Source organism: Sebastes fasciatus, chromosome 11 (assembly GCF_043250625.1).
Source record: "Sebastes fasciatus isolate fSebFas1 chromosome 11, fSebFas1.pri, whole genome shotgun sequence".
Taxonomy (NCBI): Eukaryota; Metazoa; Chordata; class Actinopteri; order Perciformes; family Sebastidae; genus Sebastes; species Sebastes fasciatus.
In genome coordinates this window covers 7,463,022-7,486,987 of record NC_133805.1, presented here as the reverse complement: position 1 = coordinate 7,486,987, position 23,966 = coordinate 7,463,022, and the positions used below count along the sequence as shown (strand labels likewise).

Sequence of the window (23,966 nt, the reverse complement as noted above, 5' to 3'; positions counted from 1 at the left end):
AAAGTGGCACAGGGTATTGATTAGCTGTCTTTTTTACTTGCAGCATGCTGGTAACATTTGACAACCCAGTCGGTTCTGAAATATCAAGATGTTGAATGAATGTGTGTTTCAAATAATCCTCAAAAGGGGTTTATTCTATCAGCAGGACCTACAGCAGTTCAAAACATAATCATTCATTTTGTTTTAGATATTAATTATTTTCAAAACTTCCATTGGTGCCCTATTGGTGCTAAACATTCCAGTTGCATTTGATCGTACCAAAGTTTTGTGCCAGTAAATGTAAGAAAGACTGAATAGCTAAATAGTGTGTGTTTTGGCTCATGCAATATGTATGATGTTCTTATTTAGAGGAGGAGGAAATATAAATGTGTAAATAGCCGGCTGCACCTGATCTAACATCGCTCACAACAACTGAAGCAGAGGGAACTGCATCTGAAATTTTATTTATCTGGAGCAGTGGGCTACCTCCGGACTCTGAGAAGTGAAGCCAATGCTGAAGTGCCTTAGACTTGCATTCTTTCTAACAGCCAGCAGGGGGCGACGACTCTGGTTGCAAAAAGAAGTCTGATTGTATAGAAGTCTATGAGAAAATGAGCCTACATCTCACTTTATTTATTACTTCAGTAAACATTGTAGAGATGCACCGATCCGATTTTTTTCAGTCCAGATACTGATAGCGATGGGTATCAGCCGATACCGAGTACTGATCCGATACCGGTGTTTAATTAATAAGCTGTATGTCTCACTGTGTGGAAGTGGCTGGGATCATTCTTTTTATATTTAAGGCAACATTGGCTCAAATTAAACATTGCTTTCTTATCTTTGTAAATCAAAATGTAACAAATAAATACATAGAATAAATGTATTGAATTGTTATTTATTATTAAAATAATAAATCGTATACCAGCAACTTGGTAAAAAAATTAACATGAATTACAATTCAAGTGTAAAAACCAATTGGTCGAAACTTACAGGAAAACTACAGGAATTAAAATCCCAATATATAATGTATATTATTTATAAACATAAAATTAAATTGAATAAATCGGCCCCATTGTCACCGATACCCGATTCAGCTATTTGAGTCAGTAAATTGAAAAAATTGTAAAATTGTAAAAATTTTGGTCCCGATGATAATTTGCAGTAGGCAGTGGGAAATATCCCCCATTGTGACTTTCATTGTTAGATAGTTCTACTTGACAAATACAAGACTGCAGTCAACCAAACCTGACACACAATTACAATTCGTCAGAATAAACCCTCAACGAAGGTAAAAGCTTATCGCGGTCCTCATTAGAGAGAGCAACCATGTGTCCTTTTTTGTTCTCTTTATTCCAGAACTGGAAAGCCCATTACATTACTGCGTCAACCTTCGTTTCCATTAACAAGCAACAACAACGGTGCGACACAAGTCAAACGTCAGATAGAAAAGAGACGTGCTGCATTCACTGCCTCATCAGAGAAGAAAACATAATAATGCATTAAACATGACGATGCAATTCAAGGATGCAAAGATGGAAAGTTGGCAAACGTATGGGAGAAAACTCAAGCCAAAAAAACAACAACACACAACACAAAGAAGAAAATGTATCACAGAGGCTTTCTAATGGTTATCAAATGTGAATGTGGTGTTTCTGCAGCCTGGTAATTAATGTGAATCATGGTGCTCTGTGGAACTGTTCACTAATTGGCAGTGCAGCAGGAAACATTTTCACTCAGGTCTGACCTACAACTCGTATGAATCCAAAATGAATGCAGTTTATACCAGGCGGATTTGAAATTATACCTGTATTTTCCCTGTACGCCTAATTAAACTTGTCTCAGAGCTTCTCTTTCAGGGCTGTCAAAGTTAACGCGATAATAATAGATCAATAATCAATAATCTGGAGGTTGTAGCGGGCTTAGTTTTAAAGCTAGAGTAAAGATACAAGCATCATATGAAACTAAAAGAGCTAAGGATTCCATTGGTACCATGTCATACTGGCTCGTCGCGAAGGAGGCTAAATAACGCTCCAAACCTGCGCTAAATTTTGGCGATGAAAAACTGGCATGGCCATTTTCAAAGGGGTCTTTTGATCTCTGACCTCAAGATATGTGAATGAAAATGGGTTCTATGGGTACCCACGATTCTCCCCTTTACAGACATGCCCTCTTTATGATAATCACATGCAGTTTTGGGGCAAGTCATAGTCAAGTCAGCACACTGACACACTGACAGCTGTCGTTACCTGTTGGGCTGCAGTTTGCCATGTTATGATTTGAGCATATTTTGTATGCTAAATGCAGTACCTGTGAGGGTTTCTGGACAATATTTGTCATTGTTTTGTGTTGTTAATTGATTTCCAATAATAAATATATACATACATTTGCACAAAGCAATCATATTTATCCACTCCCATGTTGATAAGAGTATTAAATACTTGAAAAATCTCCCTCTAAGGTACATTTTGAACAGATTAAAAATATGCAATTAATTGCGATTAGCTATTTTAATCAATTGACAACCCTAATTATTATATAAATACTGATGAAGTGTTACCTCTGTCATCCTTTTAATTGATCACATTTTATTCACATATTTAGAGGCTGTGCACACTCTCCATTTTTGACGCACTAGTCAAAACTACAGTAGTAACACTCATTCATGAGTGGTGTTATGATATGTGAGATGATAAAAACACAGTATTAATAGCTTTTTTGACAACAATCAGCCTTGTGGTAATTGTACTCACTCTCGGATGATTCATTAGGTTCTTTTATTGGTGTTTGCTTACAGCGGCCCTGCGATGATAAAGGATGTTATCATCAGCCTTTCCTCCCACTCCCGCTGCTGCTCTCTTCATTTGTTTATTAAGGATTAATTAAGATTTGTTTAGCATCGGCTACCTCATTAAGTTCCCAAATATAGTTCTCAACAGAGTTAGATATTCATAAGAAGTGGTTTCAAAGTGGATCAAATATTTATTTTGTTTTACTTCGTATGCAAGGGGGCATGCAGAAAAAGAAAAAGTAGAATATTTAAGGGAGGAGGAGGCAGGGGAGGGTTTTTGGGAGGAATCGTGTGTGCTCACGCTTTGTCTTCTCCCCCCTTTCTCTCTCTCTCTCTGGCTCTCTGTGGCATTTCAGAAAGCCTTTTACTTTTTGTTATTTCCAGCTGAAGGAAGACTCCAGGCCAGAGCATCATAGCACAAATAGGGCAGTATGTCTTATTTGACCTATGCAACGCCGCTGTATTTGTGTTTTTGTGTGAATATGTGTCTGTTTTATTTATATGTACATGTGCGTCCATACTGATTAGACCAGGGGTGTCAAACTCATTTTAGTTCACGGGCCACATACAGCCCAGTTTGATCTCAGTAAAACCACTGCATAATAACCTCTAAATAACATCCCTTTCTTTTAGTGTAAAGAAATACAAGTACCTTCTGAAAACGTTCACAATTAATGAACAAGCCATTTACAAAACAGATGATGAGCAGCCTGAGATGTCTCGCTGATCTCTCGGCTACAACTAAAAACAGACTTCTGTTTTCTAAACGCTGCCAACAATTAATTTATCTTCTCTGTTCTCAGTTGTCCTCGCAAGTTCTTTTACTTTCCGCCATGTTGAGTCTTGATAGTGGCACCGAATATTATATTCCTTGACCACAGGAATGTGCTGTTATCCCCCAAGCGCATGGTTTCCATTTTTCTTTGAAAACCCGACACTCTGTGTCCACTTTTCTTCTTTTTGACACTACTAGACATTTTTCACCTGCGGCTCCTGCATGAATAGAAGCGTACACAGTGTTGTGTCATGTAGCCTAGGGATGTTACGAGAACCAGTATTTCAATATCAAGTAGATGCTAAAATTCTGAAAACGTGACGGTACTCGTTTTTTCCGATTTAGATTATATGTTCAGGCTCTTTTCAGTAAAAATGAGTTGTGGACAAAGGTAAATTCTTACGTGATGTGTTCAAATGTAATCTTGTAAAATTGAGTTTTTGGCGAGAGACTTTGACGAGATGATTTCACAGCAATATAAAATAGATATTAGAGATGGAATTATGACCTGTTTAACTTACTTAAAACTGTGGCATGATTATGTACATATAATGAGCTGAACAAGCAGCAAATCCTCACATTTGAAAACTGAAACAGCTTGGAACCTGACTCAAATGGTGAATCGATTATCAAAATAGTTCCTTGCCTATTAATTGTCTGTCAATTGACTAATAGGTTAATTGACTAGTTTCAGCTCTACATGCATGGATTCTTGTCTACCCCAAGTTCACTCAATATAAAATAGATAATAGAGAGGGAATATTTCCATGCATGTATGTTTTTTTTCCCGTTTCAGAGTGTCACTTTTATGGCTGTTAGATGTATGTCTGCAGCTCGACCTGGAAAGCAGTGACAGGGGAGGCAAAGCAGTGCATTGTGGTAGGGCTCAGGGAGGGCCAGCGGTTTCTGACATTTGGCAGCTCAGCCTCATTGTCGGCTCTCTCTCTCGGCTACCTGCCACGGCAAGAAAAAAAAAGGTTGACTGGGGATTGACAGACAAAGTGAGACTGAGATAGAGTGTGTGTGTGTGTGTGTGTGTGTGTGTGTGTGTGTGTGTGTGTGTGTGTGTGTGTGTGTGTGTGTGTGTGTGTGTGAGTCTCCATCGGGTTGCAGAGTCGAGTCCAGCGCTTGACTTTGAGTCGAGCCCTGCGAGTTCTATGATGAAGAGAGCTGAGCAGACGGTTTGACACTCCAAAGGAAAAGATACCATATACTTTATAGTCGATGAGCATAAGTCTAGCGGTACATGTTGATTATTTTATTACAGGCAAATGAAGAAAGAGACAGATGCTCTCGACGTAGCCCGAGCCAGGATTTCAGCTCATGCATGAGTGAGCACTGAGGAGTTCTTTCCATCAACACATGTTTCAACCCCTCCTTCCTTCCACAGATACAGAAAAACTCAAAGATTGTAGTTGAATGTGTCTTTGGCGTATCATTAAGGCAATACTCTTTCTGAGTTGCGAGTTTTGTCAGATTTCATTCTCAAAACTATACGTTTGTCTTATAACAATGTCTCCAGACGACTCAGAACTTCAACAGCAACACAAAATGTTCAATACTTTCATACCAACAGTGGAAAAATATATATTTTTTTTCCAATCATTAATATTTAAAAGCTTGCACCTTTTCTTGTGTGACTGGACCTTGCAAGCTGGCACATTGCAAACACTATGGTCTTCATCTTTATTAGTTATAATTCATTTGATAAAGTGAATTACTGCACCTTTCAAATTCATGTGTTTTTCATGTACTCTACTTCATGTGATTTCCCTGTTTTCTTTATCTGTTTTACAGTATCTCCCTATATCTTGTAGTTACCTATAGGATATTTGCCCCTAACCCTTGTGAAGGCCATAGTGGTCACACCACCAGGTGGTGCTTTTACTGAGGATTTTCCATCATTAACTAATGGTATATTGGGACATATCTTTAAAAAACTTGCTTTTTCAGTGCTTGTGCTCATCCATTTGGGTCTCTGGAGTGCCTGCCAACCCACAGACTTTGAAATAAGACATCCCAGTCAGTTTTTTTGGGCTGTCTAGATCAGAAAACATGTGATTCAGATTCGGCTCCCCTTCCTATGTCACATGCAGGCTCATTAGAATATATCGCCCACAGTTTGAGAACTACCTTTGCAAAGGTGCACCAGATTTTTCTCGCAATTCTATCAGAGCAGACTGGGTTTTTTGAAGAGACAGGCACTAAAACGAAGCGTTTCAGATAGAGGCTGAATACAGGTATATTCAGCCAGACAGTGTGAGAAAAATAGTTTTTTTGAACATTAAAGCATGTAAACATGTTGTAGTAGAAACCCAAAATATGAGTATGATATGTCCCCTTTAACACATTAAAGTGGCCAGCTTGATGTGGATTGAAGCATGGTATTGAGCAACCAATCACGGTACAATAGAGTGTTCCAGGGATGATGTATTTTTGTAGGCCAACCAGGCCAAGTTAGCATCATCCTGGTTCCCTCGACAAACAGCCGATGGGATTTTTCCATTGGGTTTTGGATTATCGCAGAAAATATGCTCTGTGGCAAACACACGTTTATGATACTTACACGTTTTGTTCAGCAAGATAATCTTCACAAATACACCACTTTTATGATTTTTGAAGCGTAAATGTAATCGCCAGAAGTAAAAAGCTAACATTAGGCTATAAAAGAACTACACCACGGCCGCATGCTTTAGGACTCTTCTCTGTAGTACTCTATTGAGCAACCAATTTTAGAGGGCAGTAGCTCAGTCCGTGGGGACTTGGCTTTGGACCCGGAGGGACCGACTGAGTACGGAGTTTGAACTGGTAGCTGGAGAGGTGCCAGTTCACCTCCTGGGCACTGCCGAGGTGCCCTTCTCTGCCGAGACTGCGAGACAATAAATGCTGATTTGCATTAACGTTTACGAGCTGGAGCAGCCTTTCAGACAGCCAGTCATACAAGTGGATCAGGACAGTGCAGAAAGCAGCAGCAACAGAGCAAAGAGCATGTACGTTAGAAGCTGACTGACAGAAAAGAGACTAAAACTTTCTGGAGAATGTTTCTGCAGAGCTAAATCAGCAGCCTGTCTCTAGCTCTTCTTGATCTTCTCTCTTATCTCACATTGTTTAAAGCAAAAGCTTATCTCTCACATATTTACAAAAAGTGCATATTAATAGCCATCCTTGATCAAAGTGTAGCCTCTGTGGTAGACTCATTTCTTTGACGTTTTTGAAAAAGATGTGCACACAAAAAGTTCCAGCATGAATAATGTTTTTTTTTCTTGACTTTTTGTTGATCCTTGTAAAGCAGCAGCTTATTGTGTTGGGTTTAAACATGCCTTTTCTGCAAATACACAAATATAACATGGATTTATATCATTTTAGTATGACATCAGTTATGACTTCAAAGGATAGACTTTGAAATACTTTCCAACGGTGTTGGGCAATAGTGCATTATTTAGTAACATGTTGCAGTAATGTAAATACTTTTTTCAGTACTGTAAGGGATTACAATTTGAAATTCAGTACTGTAGTTACATTATAGTTACTAATCCTAATGCTCTATTACTTTGACAAAGTGGGGGTCGACTTGCTCGCCGTCTTACCGTGAGTTTGATTCGAGGATTCCTTGATATGAGTTTGGTCTCTCTGTGGGTCGCGTTAGCTTGGAGCAGGAAGTGAAGGTGCGGGGAGGCGGTCTGCCGATCTGTGCAGAAAAGTAACAAAACAAAATTAACAACCGTAATGCCCAACACTGCTCTCTACAACCTTGTCTGCCTGTCACAGATTGTAATGAAATCAACACAACCCCTGCACACTAGAATGGTTTATCAATACATAATATGCCATGTTTGGACTCCAAGCTCCCGAGTATGGGAGTACACAGCATGCTCAATTCGTGATTGGGACTAGGGATGTCACGAGAACCAATACTTCGGTACCAAGTCAAAAATGTGACGGTACTCTTTTTTCTTTACACAGTAAACTCACTATCGACGCGTCCGGGGGACACACCCTATTTTTTCACTGATAATGCTACATTGTGAACCACAAATCTGCGTTAAAATCGGCAGGAGGAAAGTTAGTTAACATCAGCCGGTGGGCAGCACAGTCCTGCGGAGCGACCAGCTAATGTTAACGTAGGTTGCATTGAATTCATTATGGTGTTTTCAAGCTCTTTCAGTTAAAATGAGTATTAGGCGAAGGTTAATTCTTATATCATGATGTGTTCAAATGTAAGCTTGTAAAATGTAGTTTTTGGTGGAAACTTGAATAAATCCAGGTGTTTAAAGGAGACGTTTTCAAAGCAATATAGAATTGATATTAGAGATGGAATTATGACCTTTTTAACTTACTTAAAACTGTGGCACGATTATGTACATATAATGAGCTGAACAAGCAGCAAATCCTCACATTTGAAAAACTGAAACAGCTTGGAACGTGACTCAAATGGTGAATCGCTTATCAAAATAGTTCCTCGTCTATTATTGTCTGTCAATCGACTAATCGGTTAATTGACTAGTTATTTCAGCTTTACATACAGTACATGGATTCTGGTCTACCCCAAGTTCACTCAAGTCAGCTCCCAAAGCATCTTCGATAAAACAAGTGGAGCAAGAACACAACCGGTTATTTGGGCCGTGCTCAGCGAGAGGTGGCCTTTTTAGTTGGACCCGTACCTGGGCTGTGACTGATGATTACCACAGGTCCGCCAGAACACAAATACAGAAAGCTACAGCAGTTAGGATCCTTTCTCAGTCCTAAATTGTGTACTTACATTTGTTCCTGAATCGATTCAGTGAAAGCCTCTGAGGACAGTAAGCTTTTGTTGGGGCTGAGCTGCTCATATTTCCTCTTTCCCAAACAGCACCTGCAGATATAATGTGGCATTTGGGGAGCAGAATGTCAATCGGCAACCCTCCCGGCAACAGGCAATAAACCGAGACAAAAATAACAAGGCCACAAGGTGTTTCAATGTGATTAAAGCAACAATGTCGAGAAAACTCTGGATAAGTCTTTCCCATTAGATGTCTACCTCGTGTGTCATGGCCCCGGGCTTTAAACATCCTTGAGGTTTTTATTCGCCCTGCAGTTTGAATAAACAATTTTACCTTGATGCCGGGTGAGCATTTATTTTTTTCTTAAATTTTGCAGCACAATAAGCTCAACAAAGAAGACACTGCGCTCTGCATATTTTACAGTTGCTCATAAGTCATGTCTAACCCTGTGCTTAAATCCAGTGTCAGTGCTGTTGCACAGGGGGGTGGAAACACAGACTGTGGTGAGGAGAGGAATTAAACCCGGATCTGGAGCCGGAGTTATCGGGGGAAACAAGACAAATCTGTCTGGTTTGGGATGAACACTTAAGTAGTTTTGGTATCCGGAGAGCGCTAAATCTCCTTGAATCTGTCCTCGCCCTCGCTGTTTTCCAGTCAGAGGAAGTTTTCTTTTCCTTTTATCTCATTTCACTTCCCTGCTCCCCTTGGTCTCTATCTTTCTATCACTCCCCCACCTTCTTGTGTTGGCTTCTTTCCCTCTGCCTCCGGGACAACTTTGTTACCGACTGGATGTACCTAGTAATTTTTTCCGGTCCTAAAACAATAGCTCCAGACAGCAGTGGTCTTAGGTATACCGCCACCGTGACATTTTCTCATTGAACAGGGCCCCTTTTGAAACAAGTAAATGCCAGGCGGACACCACGGGGCACAATTAGACCGCTTTACACTGGAGAGAGAGGGGGAGACAGCTACAGCTAGAACACACACACACACACACACACACACACACACTGCAACTTTGCTCGCCATGCAGCCCACCACTGTCCTACAGTCATTTATTTTACTTTACTAATTGCTTTAATGGGGTTTTCAGGGGCCAGCCTGTTCCTGTAAGCTAGTGGCTGCACACTCTGTCTTCCCTCTGTCTCCATTAATAGGCTCCGATTGGAGCCCAATCTTTAGTAATGCAATCAGTTGACAAGCACTTGATTGTAGAACCTGCTCATTAAGACATAGTTAATTGTTGTCCTTTTCACTTAATTGCTTATCCAGCTATGATTACTCTCTCTCTCTCTGTCTCTCTCTCTCACGCACACACACACACATGCACGTACACCAATCTGTTAAGCGAATAACAGCCAAGTGTTTTTTTCCGCCAGTGTGATTGACATGATGAAGCCGTACTCATTTGTATTGTAAGACCTGAGAGGTCCATATCAGTGATTTTTCATGCATAAATTACAATTACAATCACTTTCTTTGGATTCCATTTATTTCCTACAGCATTGTGCAATCTATCACAATACACACATAGTTTGGATAAAATGTTAAGACTTAAAAGGAAACATTACACATACATGTAGATGACGGTCCTTCTCGGCTACTTGTTGTCATCTGCGGCTCCAGAGGTGCATTGTCATGTCAGACAGAATAACCCGTGGTGATGTCATGTCGTGGGTTATCTCTGTTGGGCTCGAAAACTTCTTTAACAGAAAGGCAGTATGACAAACTAAGGGCTCTTTGGAGCTTGACCCACACTAGGGAATGAAAGTCACAATGTGTCAGCCATTGACCAGCCCTTTTTATGCCTCTGCACCGGCGACCGTCCGTCCGTACGTATATACTTACGTTCGGCCTATTCTCATGAACGCGATATCTTAGGAGCGCTCTGGGGGAATTTCTTCAAATTTGGCACAAATGTCTACTTTATTAAGTTCAGACGTTACCCGCTGAAAGAATACAATGAAACACAGCTGTTTGTTTTGTTCATAATATCCAGATTTTTTGTCTCTGGTATGAGTCAAACTTCTGAAGTACTAGCTCCTACATTACCCATAATGCAACTAATATCATCATTTGGTGTGGTAAATGCCCACATTTTTCAAACTCCATGCCTAGGTCTGTCACAATAATTACTTTATCGACTTATCGTACGATATATGGACATGACCTCAGTAATTTTTACGCTATCGACTTATCGTACGATATATGGATGTGACCTCAATAATTTTTACGCTATCTACTTATTGTACAATATATGCACATTACCTCATTAATATTTTACATTATCGACTTATCGAATGATATATGAAAATGACCTCAATTATTTTTGCTGACCTCCATATTGCCCGTTGTGTTTACACAATTAACACATTTAATATTTGTCATCAACATTTCATGATGCCAGAATAAGCAACCGGGTTTTCCCTACCATTATAAGACGTGGGTATTGTGCAGACATTGCACATTTTTGTTAACACAGCCTTCGAGTCCCATTTTATTTATTGTTTTGGTTGTGTGGTGCAATTCCAATGTCTGAATATTCTTAAGAATTAAAAGTCCTTTGCTTTTTTAAAGGGTGTACTTGCATTATTATGCTATCATAGTATCATTATATCAGTGGCATAAAATTGTCTTAAAATGTAATATTGTTTAACGCAATTATACCTGGGACAATATATTGTCCAACAAAAGTAGTTATGGTGACAGGCCTATCCATGCCCCCAGTTTATATCATAGACTTTCTGGTACAAATTTGTAGATTTCAAGCCTGAACTGAGATGATGATGAAATTATCAGAGTTATTCTCTCAGACTTGACGAAGCTTCCCGAGAGTTCTCCTTTAATAGTAATATGTTGCAGAGGCTACTGAATACAAGCAAAATATGACAACATACAGTATATCAGCTTTCTACAATCCATACTTCATAGTAGGCTACTGTGCATGCTGAAAGCTGCTGTGTATTTATAGCCTGTGCTTTTAAACTCGGAGTTGCAGACTGAAACGTTGAGTTGATCGAGCCGATCTGTCTAGTTTTAGCCAAACACTCAGCTGATAGCCCATTTATCTGTGTGATTAAACCTGCGTTCAGTCTGTCGGCAGCCAAACAGCCGTGTAAACTGAACCAATCCTAATTTGAATAAAGAAATGACTGGAGGCTGGAGCTTTGCATGTGCAGCATGAATTGGCCAGGATGTCGTGATTGGTTTGGTTGTGTGACTGTGGCATCCAGGGAGTGGGAAGTGGACACGTCAGATAAAGGAAAGCAAAAAAACAAAGAAAACATTTTAGACAGTTGCTGGGGACATTTTTCACTGGGCTTCTTGGTGCTTTAGGAAGCGACTGTGGCACCTGTTGGGAAGCCATGGGTTCAGATTCGGAGTGTGATTGCATCTGGGTAAGAGACAGTTGTGTGCATGCTTGTTATTTATGTGAAGCTTCACTAATGTTCACTTGTTTGATGATTCTGTAAAGGTTTTGATTTAATTTTTTTTTTTAATAATTAGGTTCTTTGTGCCATCTTAAGAGCGAGGTGGTGAACATCTGTAGCTGGTGAGATGACTTGTAACATCCTAGCTAGCCGGGGACATGCTAGCACTAGCCAGCCACCATAGTACACCAAGCTAGCTGGCTTGCTCATAAGTGACAGATTGCAGATTGGAAACCATCCCTTTTGAGGAGTTTATACTTTGGCAGAGGGAGGTTATATAAAAGCGGATTGTGCAAAACAGCTAATATGATGGTTTCATCTCTTTTGGATTCTCTGGCTCTCCATTCTCTCAAGACAACATCAAGACAGTTTGCTTTCAGTGGCTCAAATTCTTGTGTCGAAGTTGCCAAAAGTTGAACTCGACACAACAGACTCCAGTTCCATTGAAATGAACTGATTTCACTCTAAATGTTGGCTGTTATAAATGATGGTCTGACTGGATCATAGACTGTATATATATAGATGGACGTCGCTTCTTCATTTCCTCCCACTGTACAAAAGTGAAGCCAAAATATCCCGGATACGAGAGCTGCCCTCTTCAGATTTTGATGTCACAGCTGTCAATCATGACGTCTCACCCCCTTTTTATAGCATCAAATAACGAATTAAAACCAAACTTGACCATACAGCAGAAACCATCTTTGGGAAAATTTTATTTCACGTGTACTTTGACTTTTTAGTTTGGCTCATGTCCCATCCGCTAACATGGAGGGGGCGGGCTATATGACCTATACTGCAGCCAGCCACCAGGGGGCGATAACGATGTTTTGGCTTCACTTTTTGGGAGCTGTAATGTCGTCCATCTTTATATACAGTCTGTGGACTGGACCCTTACAGCACATTATAATGTTAGATAAAGTTTCCTACTAAGGTAGAGGAATAACAACATTTTGCATGCTTTCACATTGTCAGTCTTTGCAAATAATAGCAGCCAATAATAGTTGCAAAAAAGTCTTGTCAGGCCACGGATGTGTGTAGGTGTAGGTTTGTTTGTGTGCTTGAACTTACTTCAACTAATGTGCCTTAAATCCCGTTTCAGCCCGTAGAATTTCACCGAGGCAGAACACACAGTGTGTGTGTGTGTGTGTGTGTGTGTGTGTGTGTGTAGGCTTGTGGATACGGCCTGCGAGTGTGTATAGGCATGCGCGTGTTTGTGTGTCGGCATGAGTCTACTGTTTTCAGTGTGTGTGCCTCCCTCCATCTCGCCTCCCTTCCATCTTCTGTCTGTCTCCCGCCGCCTCGCCCCTTCTCCTTAAATCCACCCCTTGCTTTTCAGTGATGGTGGCTGCAGGGGGGGGGCGGGAGGAGGAGAGGGAGACGTGCAGATGGTCTGGTCAGAGAGAGAGAGAGAGAGGTAGAGAGAGAGAGGCCGAGAGTGACTGGCGAGCGGCGGGCTTTTTTGGCAGAGGTCGGCCGGTGGGAGGGCCCATTGTGATGCGACGTTGCATAAATAATGCCACGGGGCTTCTAAATGCTCCGTTGCCATGGGGACCTTTGTGCCTCAGTGAACACCGTGTGTGTGTGTGTGTGTGTGTGTGTGTGTTTCATGGCCCCCGAGGAGGGAGAGAGAAAGAGTCATAGAGACATAGAGACAGAGACAGAGAGAGAGAGAGAGAGAGAGAGGGGCTGAGTTGCAGTCAGCTCAAGTGACACTGGAGTCTCTCTTTCTTTCTGTCCCTCTATCACTTGCTGTGTTTGACCCGGGACAGATGAGGGTTTAGAGGAGGGAGAGGGAGCGTTGTTGTTGCTTTTTGACCAGAGGGGAGCAAAGAAAAGCGGGATACTGATGTGATTTTGTGTCTATCTGTGAAGTATGGTCCATGTGAAGGTATGTGTCACTACGTCCAATTCCTCTTTTCCTCCTTTTCCCCTCTTTTTATTCTTTTTCGCTGCCTCTTAATTTTCCAGAATACATCCCATCATGGTCTCTCTCCGTTCCTCTGCAGTAACAGGTGTCTGCCTGTCAGCCCTGAATCGGAGTGAGAAGAGATCGGAGTGGCAGAGGGAGGGGGGGTAAAAGGAGGGAGAGATTGCTTTTGTTTGGATGTTTTTCGAGAAAGCCTTACAACTGAATTCTCACGGCTCGCCATCCAGCTAGTTAGTCAGCTCGCTTAGCCACTCTGCTGCCTCTGTGCTCTCAGCCGTAGGAGCGCCAAACAAGCAAACAAACAAAGAGAAACATTTCATCTTTCCCTTCATCTTGCTTTGCCTCCAAGTAGGTTGTTTTTTTGTTTTTTCCTCGGTTTTTCCTCTCTGTCATCAGCTGATGAGGGTGGCTAGATTGATTTGATTGCAAAAAAAGTCCAATCACAAGGAAAAGCCTCGCATGCAGCGTCCGTTTGAGATGTGCAGTTTCTTAACTCTGCGTGATAGAACGCTTTGCAGCTTTCTGGTAGCTTCGTAACAAGTGGGCTGGTTTGTGTTTGCATCAAAGGATCACAGCTCTTATTTCCAAATGAGCCTGTAAGCAATGAGATCATAGACACTAAAATAATCCATGTGTTTCTTGCAGATGATTGGCTCCACACTATACTTTAACACTGTGATGATTGATCTCAGGCCACTCACTGCTAAATAGGTGTTATTTTTATCCATGTCAAAAATGATTTATTATTAGCTCAGTAAATACAGCCAACTCAGTACACCTGATGTAGCCAGGTGATTTTTTTTTCTGTTGAGAAGCTATGTTTTCATCCGCAGTGCAGAGTAAACACATCTCTGTATCATCAAGTTGAAGTTGGGAAGCATGTTGCTCTCGCAGTGTTCACACTTGAGAGATTTCATAGCAGTGTATGTGTGTTTGTGTGAGAGCATTACAGCATATTAACATCAACAGACTGTTCTGCATTCACAACATTTCCCGCTGACAGAAGTTACATTTAGTGTTTTACAGCAGGACATAGAGTATAGGCCGTTAGGTAGTTGAACAAAGCACTTAACTGTGTCATGAAGTCAGTGGGAAACTTTCTATAACCCTGGCACTGTTCGTGTGTCTCTATATCCACTCATTATAGGAAATTTAAGAAATATATGGGGGGCAACTTTTGCTCCCACTGTCTAAAATATAGGGGGCATTTACTTAATTTTGGGGGCGCTTTTAAAAGATAGTAATTAGTGCATAAAGTTGCTGTTTTTCTGTGAAATGAGCCCAGATTAATATACATACAGTAATCATCACCGTGTGGCAACATGAGTAAATATAAAAGCATGCTATTGCTGTTCCAAAGAGAAGTGTGCAATCATATGTATGTATGTTTTAGAGAAAGCAGGAGATAGTTCTCACTATTAAGGCTTTTATTTTGCTCTAAAATAGACAGTGTGTAGGATTTGGAAACATGTCAGACTCCGTGAAGAGGGCCCACTCTCTATGTAGATATGAAGGGCTCATTCTAAGTTAACGAAAACGATTCTTAGTTTCAGGTGATTATACACTAATGAAAACACAGTTATGAATAATATATTCCATTTCTGCTATTAGATCCCCCAAAATGTTACACACTGTTCCTTTAATAACCTTCTTATATGTATAATTAGCATTAGTTTATACTGTAGATAGTTATGGAAATAACTGCAGTTGAATTTAGCATGCTTCATCCTCAAGTTTAGTCCTGCTGACGTTTTGAGCATAGATGAATTAAAATAGACTCTACTATCCAGCACTGCATCATTGGTTTGTAGACTGAAAAAGAATATGTTTGAGATTTGGGACTTCAAAGTTTACTTCACTCAGCTCAGTAATGGCACTGATCACCCCACTGCTCAATCTATCTAGCCACAAGTCAGCAAGACAGACATGTTGGCTGCAAACATTTACGTTAGCTAGCTTACATTTACTGCAAGCACATCAATTGCAGAAGCAGCAACTTTCTTTGCCATCTTATTCGCTGGCAGTGGTGTTGGTGATGGCCCAGGATTTGGGTTGCTGTCTTTGCTAACAGTTGGAACTTTATTAATGAGGAACTGGTCCATCAGAGCAGCCAACCTGGAGGTGCATGGTTTTGTTTTTAGAAATCTTGGGGGCAATGTTTGCCCCTCCATCAAGGTTTTTAGGGGCATTCTCCGATTTTTTTGGGGCAATTTTGCCCTTTGCCCCCCTTAATTTCTGACACTGTCACTCAATGGGACAGCAGCGAGTCTTAATTTATGTGTTCTCATATCAGTCTATAAGCTGTGATAAGCCATGATACATTCACGTCTGTGTATGATTCTGTGCCAGCATGCACGTACGCCAAATGCATGTGCACATCTGCATATGTATGGCAGACGTGTTTCTATAGACGCGTGTGTGTGTGCCTGCATGTGTGTCCAGTTAGCATTAATAACAAGAAGACGGTGCATAATTACGGTGAAATTTGCAATTTGATTTGTTAACTTATTACGTTAATGATTCATTATAATCAAATTGTTTCATTACGGTGTGAAGCCTGGAATTGCCTCAGGCATCATCAGCGTTTAAACACCCACGGACCGGCACTCTGCTCTCCGTCAGTGTTCCTAAGATGAAAATACACATCGTGTAATCACTATAAATGAAATGAACGTTCTTTCTTTCTGGGGAAATGTTTTTTTCAGTGATATTTTGAGGGCATTTCAAATGTTAAAATTATTCTGAAGTTGTTTTTCTGACCGTGTCTGTGCAAACAGAGCACTTTTTATTCACTTTAAATGACATGCAGTTGCTTTCTGAATGTAAGTAGCTTAATTTGGCTCGAAACTCCACACAAAGGTTCAGTGTTAAATATGCAACAGGCCATTTGTCTTGAGCAGGACATCGTTCAATGTTTTGTAAAGTGTCTTATTTCCCTTATAAGAATGACAGATGAGTAAAAAAAAGTAACACATATGCTGTAGGTGTCCTTGTGCTGTCCGGTCGCACGAAAAGGTGTATGAATGACACGATAATCCGCAAGAACGCGGACTAGTAGTTTTGTTTCCTAAACCTACTGCGGACGTTACCGTAGTTTTGTTGTGTGGTGTACAAATGACACACAAAAAAACTAAAATGTGTCCTAATGACAGGCAAAATGTCCTTGTAATGCGTGCTATTTATACGCCTTCCCGTGAAATCGGGTTGCCTTGTTTCACTTCAAGGATCTTCACACGCACAATTACTGTTGTGTGCAATTTCCCGTTGAACTTCAGCAATTGACTATCAAACCAAATGAAATATATGAGGATCCATCAGATTCAAATTCAGAATTTTATAGCTTTTAGATGAGCTCTGATCTCTTTTTGAACAGGTCCTTTGTATTCAAATGCTGACTGGGGAACATTGATTGATTATATCTCCTGTTCTGACATGATTTATTATATTTCCATCACTTTTATTATCTGGAAACCCACCAGAAAACTGTCAGAAACTAATTTAAGATGTAAATCATAACTTCAGGACCGGTGTTCCTGCATATAGGCACTGTGTGCTCTTCACTTGATTTGAAACTATCTACAATCCAAATGGATTCATTAGTTGTTGTTTTTTTGTTTTCTTTGCACAAATTGGTGAAATCAGTTATGTTTAATCAGCTATAATGATCGCAGCCAGCAGCAGACACAAATACTATAATCAGCTGTTGGTTTGTTTGCGTATCAGTTAATTGGTGGTTATTCATCACACATTGAACGGCATAAATTAAGCATGGGCCTGATGGAATAGCTACTCATAAAAACAGGTTTGTTCTTAAATGGTAATAAAGAAAACTTGTCACATACACCAATTTTCTTGTGTTTAATTGTTTCTTTACAGAGAGTTGGTATCAACTTATTTCTCTTCAGAAGTTTGATTTGTTTTTTGGCATACAACTTTTACTATTCAGTAGATGTTAGGAAAATTGTCACACTCTGACAGCTGCTTCAGGGCGTTCCTGCAGGTTACTGTCCAGGTGTACGCCGTCCGTTATGACATTTGATAGTGTAACATTTTTGTGAATGACACTTGCCTGCAGCAGAACAGGCAGCCTTACATATAGCAGCTTACAAGCGTTGACTACACTAATGACCAAATCTCTTGAAAGCACATCTCCTCATGAACAGTCATGAATTTATCAGGTTGAAATGAGAAATGTACAACATGTGTGTGTGTTTAGCAGCCCAGTCCCTAGGAATAATCTTGGCATTGTACGTTTCTGCAAATTGTGGATATGTTGAATATGTTTTTTGCATTCGGTCAAAGCAAGTGATGGCTGTTGATGGCTGAGTGGTGGTGGATGGGTCAAACAAACATAGCATTTTCACCCAGGGGACTGCTGTTTATGTTCCATGTGAAACCAAAAGTAAACGTTTGTTACGTAACGTTATGTAAGAAAAGTCTGCAAAGGGAGGTTGTCATTTATTTACAGTAGTTACGTTGTTATGCTACGTTGTTATGCTACGTTGTTGCGCTACGTTGTTGCGCTACGTTGTTGCGCTACGTTGTTACGCTACGTTGTTACGCTACATTGTTACGTTATTATTTAAACACAAAATATGATCTTTTTTCTAACCTTAACCAGGTAGTTTTTTTGCTGAAACCTAATCAATCGTTTCACAATGTTAACCACATGGCATTGTGTGTTTCTGCAACTGTATTTATTGTATTTATGAAACTTGTTTTTGGTTCAGAAACGGTGACGTTCAGTTTATCCCGTGGTTTGCAGAAACGCATATTTTTTCTGCCGACTGGGTTGAGTTTAGAGGGTTTGGTGAATCAGACCTGGAACAATTATACGAATGAGCCTCAGTGATTAAAGTAAGAGAGATTTAGAGTATGAAAATGTGTTCTTCTTAAGGCCTTTACACACCCGCAGCATTTTGTCCATGCGATTAATTCGCATGTCAACATATTTTTATCCTTGCATAAGTGGGCTTCCATCCACCTGTTTTTAGTGCGTATTTTCAGTATGGTAAATGCATATACAGTATATATATAGAATCAGATTTAGGCCACAAATGTTGGAGTGAAGAGTGTAATAAGTTTCTTTAAGGGGCGGTACACTGCAGCTACAGATTCTTCAACTGGGGCGATGTGACTGACAACCTTCTACATCCCTCTCTTCACATCAGCCACCTCGTGGTAACAGCAGGATGCAAATCCATACAGTCGGAGCGTATAGATGATTTATCAGGCAGGCATTCGACGAACGCTTTCATGTGAAGTCGACAACAATAACAAAAGTCTCCATCCCAAAACTTCATCTGTTTCATGACTTTCCTAGCCGCAGAATGACAAATGCCACATTTGTGATGGCTGTAGTTGTGTGGTGTCACAGTTTTGCGACATATCAAACTCTTCTCAGTGAATTTCTGCCCGTGTGAAACTGGCAGACACAAGCCTGTCCTCCCACCACAGACCACAGAGTCCATTTCACAACAATTCAAAATGTGACAGGGACAACGGGGCCAAAATAATGTTCAGGATGACTGCAAATGTGACCGTAAATAAACAGACAGAATGATTTGACACATCTCTCTCTCCCTCTCTCTCTCCAGGAGTTGCAGTTTGAACGTCTGACCAGGGAGCTGGAAGCCGAGCGGCAGATTGTTGCCAGTCAGCTGGAGAGATGCAAGCTTGGCTCTGAGACTGGAAGCATGACTAGCATCAGGTGTGTTTGTGTGTGTTCGTCTCGCACCTGTCAGATCCTCTTCTGCACACTCGACCTGTGCGTGTCAGCTGTGCTCTTGCAGGTGACTGGCTTTACAGCTGGTCACATTTAGAGGTTACACTCCTTGATTTGTGGCCAAAATTCATCTCTGTGATTGAAACCACAGCTCAAAACCACTGTTGTTTTGCTTTGGAGGTCAGAGAGAGAGCACTTCCTGCATTCCTCTGGTGCACCAGATCATGTTCCTTTTCCCCTTTTGCCTACACACCTACGACAGTAGAGCTGCAACATGCATTTATATTGTTGTTTTCTTATAAATTCACACAATTCACACAGACATGCATACAACTGGTAGCTCTAGCTTTTGCCTGCATATATCTTTAATAAGTAATTGCAGTCATTTTGAGACATAGTTACAAGACATCTAAGCAAATCAATTCATTGTTGACAGGACTAGCTGCCTCTACCTGAGCTCAACACTCAAATTATCATTTTCACAATACAGACGTTTCTCTTAGACAGAGCTATGTACATAGTTAGCCTCACCAAGTGTCCAATTTAAAGCAGCATTAATGGCATTTTTGGCTACTTGTGTACAACCTGGCATATTATAACCATATCAAGTTGTTAGGGCAACAGTGAAAATATTTTTCTTTTAGCTCTGTTTTGGTCACTTCACCGACTTGTGAGGGAAATATCTGACTGTATTGTAGCTGCTAAATGCTAAGTTCACCAGCTAGTCGCTAACTTTGTCTGTCTGTTGTTTGGTGCTGGGAAGGTAGCGCACAGTGGGTTTATCAGAGCTTTTTCGATGAAAACAACTGCCTCCTGCTGTAAACACTGAGAGTGAACCATAACAGTAAAGTTGTGGGTCCTAAAAACCAAAACAATGAGCTGAAAGGCGCTAAAACGCTCCGTCGAACTGAGGAGAACTGCAGATTTGGGTGGTCGTTCTTTGTGGGTTTGACACTACGAGCGACCTCTTTCATATTATCCATAGTCTTTTGGAATATTGGTATTAAAAAATATATTAATTAGTGCAGCTTTAAAATACTGTAAGCCATGCTAGCATATCACTAGCTATGCAAGCTAATTAACTTTGTGAGCACAAAACATCATGGATGGTCTAAAGTTAATGAAAAAAGAAGAAGAATAACTTTCTTTATATTTCGCTTCCTATTCACTAGAAGTTAATTCAACCAATATTTGGTTTGTAATATTTTGCCCCCAGAGCAGCTTTAACTTAGAAATGTTCAGTCTACTTGAATGTTCCACAACACAAAAGAACTGTCTTTACTTATCAGGTTTTTATTCAAATACATTCCAGTAATTATGTTCACTTAAGTTGACCTCATTTCAAGAGCACATAGCTGTTATCAGCTCTCACTATTATTAATTTTTGCTCCTCATAATAAACATGCAGAGTAATAGCAGGGCGGTGAAGGGGACATGAAGCAATTAAAGTTATCACTTTATAAAACATGTTGCTTCAGTCCAGAGTCTCTTTTCAGAAAGAAAAGTACAATGAAAGCTAAAGGATGATAACTCGAAACCTCTTCTGAACCTGATTGTATGTGTGAGGTGTGCTTCATGAAAGGATGTAGATCTGTCAAAAACTCACTGGCAGACTTTGAAGTTTATTGACGGGATCAAGTTGTAAAGTGCACATTGACTACACGTACCGTAGCAACTTTAAGCTCAGAGGCGCAGGAGGAACGAATTAAGATCACTTTGTGGCAGAAGGATTTGAACTTGAAAGAAATCTGACTTTTTAACAGAGTTAACCCGGATTTGATCAAATCTTTTTTTCATATATATATAAGGCTTCAATACGGAGTTTATATAACCTGTATTAGAGTGTTATAGCCAAAGATTTTATACTTGGAGCTAAAGTGTCATGATTAAAAATCAACATATTCTACACGTAGCATTGGCTAGACGCAGACATGACCTTGTGTTAAGCTAACATACAAACTAGAGCTGTCAATCAATTAAAATATTGAATCACGTTTAATTGTGTCCATAGTTAATTGTGATTTTTCGCAAATTAATCACACATTTGTCAAGTTTTTAATACTTTTATCAACATGGGAGTGGACTAATATGCTGCTTTATGCAAATGTATGTACATATTTATTACAGGAAATCAATTAACAACACAAAACAATGACAGATATTGTCCAGAAACCCTCACAGGTACTGCATTTAGCATAAAAAATATGCTCAAATCATAACATGGCAAACTGCAGCCGAACAGGCAACAACAGCTGTCAGTGTGTCAGTGTGCTGACTTGACTATGACTTTTCCCAAAACTGCATGTGATTATCATAAAGTGGGCATTTCTGTAAAGGGGAGACTCGTGGGTACCCATAGAACCCATTTTCATTCACATATCTTGAAGTCAGAGGTCAAGGGACCCGTTTGAAAATGGCCATGACAGTTTTTCCTCGCCAAAATTTAGCGTAACTTTGGAGCATTATTTAGCCTACTTCCTGACAAGCTAGTATGACATGGTTGGTACCAATGTATTCTTTAGGTTTTCTAGTTTCATATGATGCCAGTATCTTCACTCTAGCTTAAAACTTAAAACCCACTGCAACCTAAAAATCGCAAGTTGCGTTCATGCGTTAAAGAAATTGGTGGTGTGTCACGTTAACTTTGACAGCCCTAATACGAACCTAATCTCTTGAAGTCCCAATAATGTCCTCGTTTGTGATGATCAGGTGTGAAAACATATCCAGTAGAGAGCAAAATGACATCCTTTTGTGGCAAAATCTTGCCAACCCTGTCCGTGTAACACTCAAGTTGATCAAAGTGGCTGCTTTTTGTAGTTTAAATTGAATGTTGGCTCATGTCTAATGGCACAAAACAAACCCTCAGCTTTGCAGACATGACACGCCATTAATTGTCCATTTAAAAAACTGCAAGTGCTTCTCACAAAGAACCAAACAATGTGTAGTTATCACAGGAGTCCATTATTCTGCTCAGGGAACTTCGTCTTTTTTTCCTTTCTTGCGATGAGAGGAAGTAAACTGTGCCCAATGTGAAGAGACTGTCATATTATCTGCTGCTGATTGAGTTTGGACCCGAGCTCCGTCGCTGCTCCGAGCTCAAAGAGCACATGCTACACATTCCATACCGGTCCCAATGTGAAAACAGCCCTCCTGACACAATAGTGGTAACGCACTTAGCCTGCCTCTCAGGACAATGTAACGCGATTAAAGCCTGTCTCGGTTTCTCCGTCTCACTCTCTCTCTCTCGCACACACACATAAATAGACGCACACAATCCATCATCTTTTCTCCTCTTTGATTCCGTTAAGCGAGCGGGGATCCCATCCGTCTCAAACTAATTACTCATCTGCCGGCATTGTAATTCTCGTTTCAATTTGAGGGGTGGACCAACAAAGAGCAGAAAGATGGTCTAAAAACCGATTCATTCACGAGTCTAATTAACCGGCGATGCGTTTAGCTCCTCGACGCTGTCACAGGGCTGTATTGAGAGGCCCCCATTTAAAACAGCAGCAACATGGGAGATGGAAGAGGTGTGGAGTCCAAAAAAAAAAATAAACGCGTCTTCCACTTCATCACCCAGCTGCACACAGATGGAATAAAAGCTGCCATCTCGCTAACTTGATTAGATGGGTTTATTATTTAGTGAGGAGCAGAGGATTACGCTGTCTGTCTTCCATTGCTCTTTATAGGCCGTCCACTTTGTTTGACTCGGAGGTAATTAGCAAATGGACAAATGGTTTGGCAAAAACACAACAAGGCAACGCTGGAAGTTTGTATCGCCTAAAGCGTGTAGGATTTATTGTTCAATTACCTCTGAAACATTAGTATTGTTGCCGTTGTGAATAGTTTTAGTCATCACTGCTTGTCCCGGCCAACAGAAGGGGCAACATTTAATCGGCAGCTACAAGACATGTACAGGAATTTATCTTGGTAGCATTTGTTGCTGGGCTGGTGAGACGTATTGACTCTGTGCAAAGCAATTAAACTAGAAGCTTGAATATATTTTCAGCAGCTTAGTGGAAGGAAAACTAAATTACAAATTGTTGCAGTGTTGTGAGTTTATTCGTTTTGTCATTTTGGTGTATAATGTACTTTGGCTGTAGAAAATGAATAGCTTTTTCTTCTTTTCTCCTTTTTTTTTTAGCTATGTTGCATGGCCCAGATGCATTTTGGCCGCAACAGTATTTAATTTTCTTCTTTAACAAGGTATATTACATGATTAAAGCTACATTTTGTGTTAGCTGTCTGGCTAACCATGTTCTAAATCCAGGCTGTCCAGCAGGAATCAGGCCATTTCTCACCCCTAGCAAAAGCTAATTCATTGGTGTCATCCGGGTTAGCATTACTTGCTGCTAGCCACCATTTCTCCTTCTAATTCAATGCGTCTATGTGTCACGTTAGCTAGCTTGCACTGTCAGTTGTCGAGCATAAACAAGTAGCCAAAAGGCAAGTGTTCCCTACAAATATACTCTAATTTTTTTTTCTTCCCAGCAAGTTATTTCCAAGAGGCTATGCTTATGCATACGTCATGTATTGTGGGAAAGTTGTATATTCCAGTTACGTTTGCTTCCTTTAGAA

At 40.4% G+C, this 23,966-nt stretch overlaps 2 protein-coding genes across 10 annotated transcripts in view; one reads left to right on the top strand and one right to left on the bottom strand.

The window, feature by feature from the left end:
• Window positions 1–23,966, top strand: part of ctnnd2b (catenin (cadherin-associated protein), delta 2b) — a 183,703-nt gene that overhangs the window by 38,704 nt on the left and 121,033 nt on the right. For 8 of the 9 annotated variants that reach the window (XM_074650254.1, XM_074650251.1, XM_074650248.1 and 5 more), the window contains exon 3: window positions 19,261–19,373. In XM_074650254.1, coding sequence (XP_074506355.1) covers window positions 19,261–19,373 — 113 coding nt within the window. Of the gene's footprint in view, window positions 1–13,423; window positions 13,625–19,260; window positions 19,374–23,966 lie in introns of those variants that run through there. The other variant, XM_074650253.1, reaches the window with a different exon arrangement.
• toe1 (target of EGR1, exonuclease) overlaps window positions 1–23,966 on the bottom strand; it is a 442,640-nt gene that overhangs the window by 353,644 nt on the left and 65,030 nt on the right. The window lies entirely within an intron of this gene.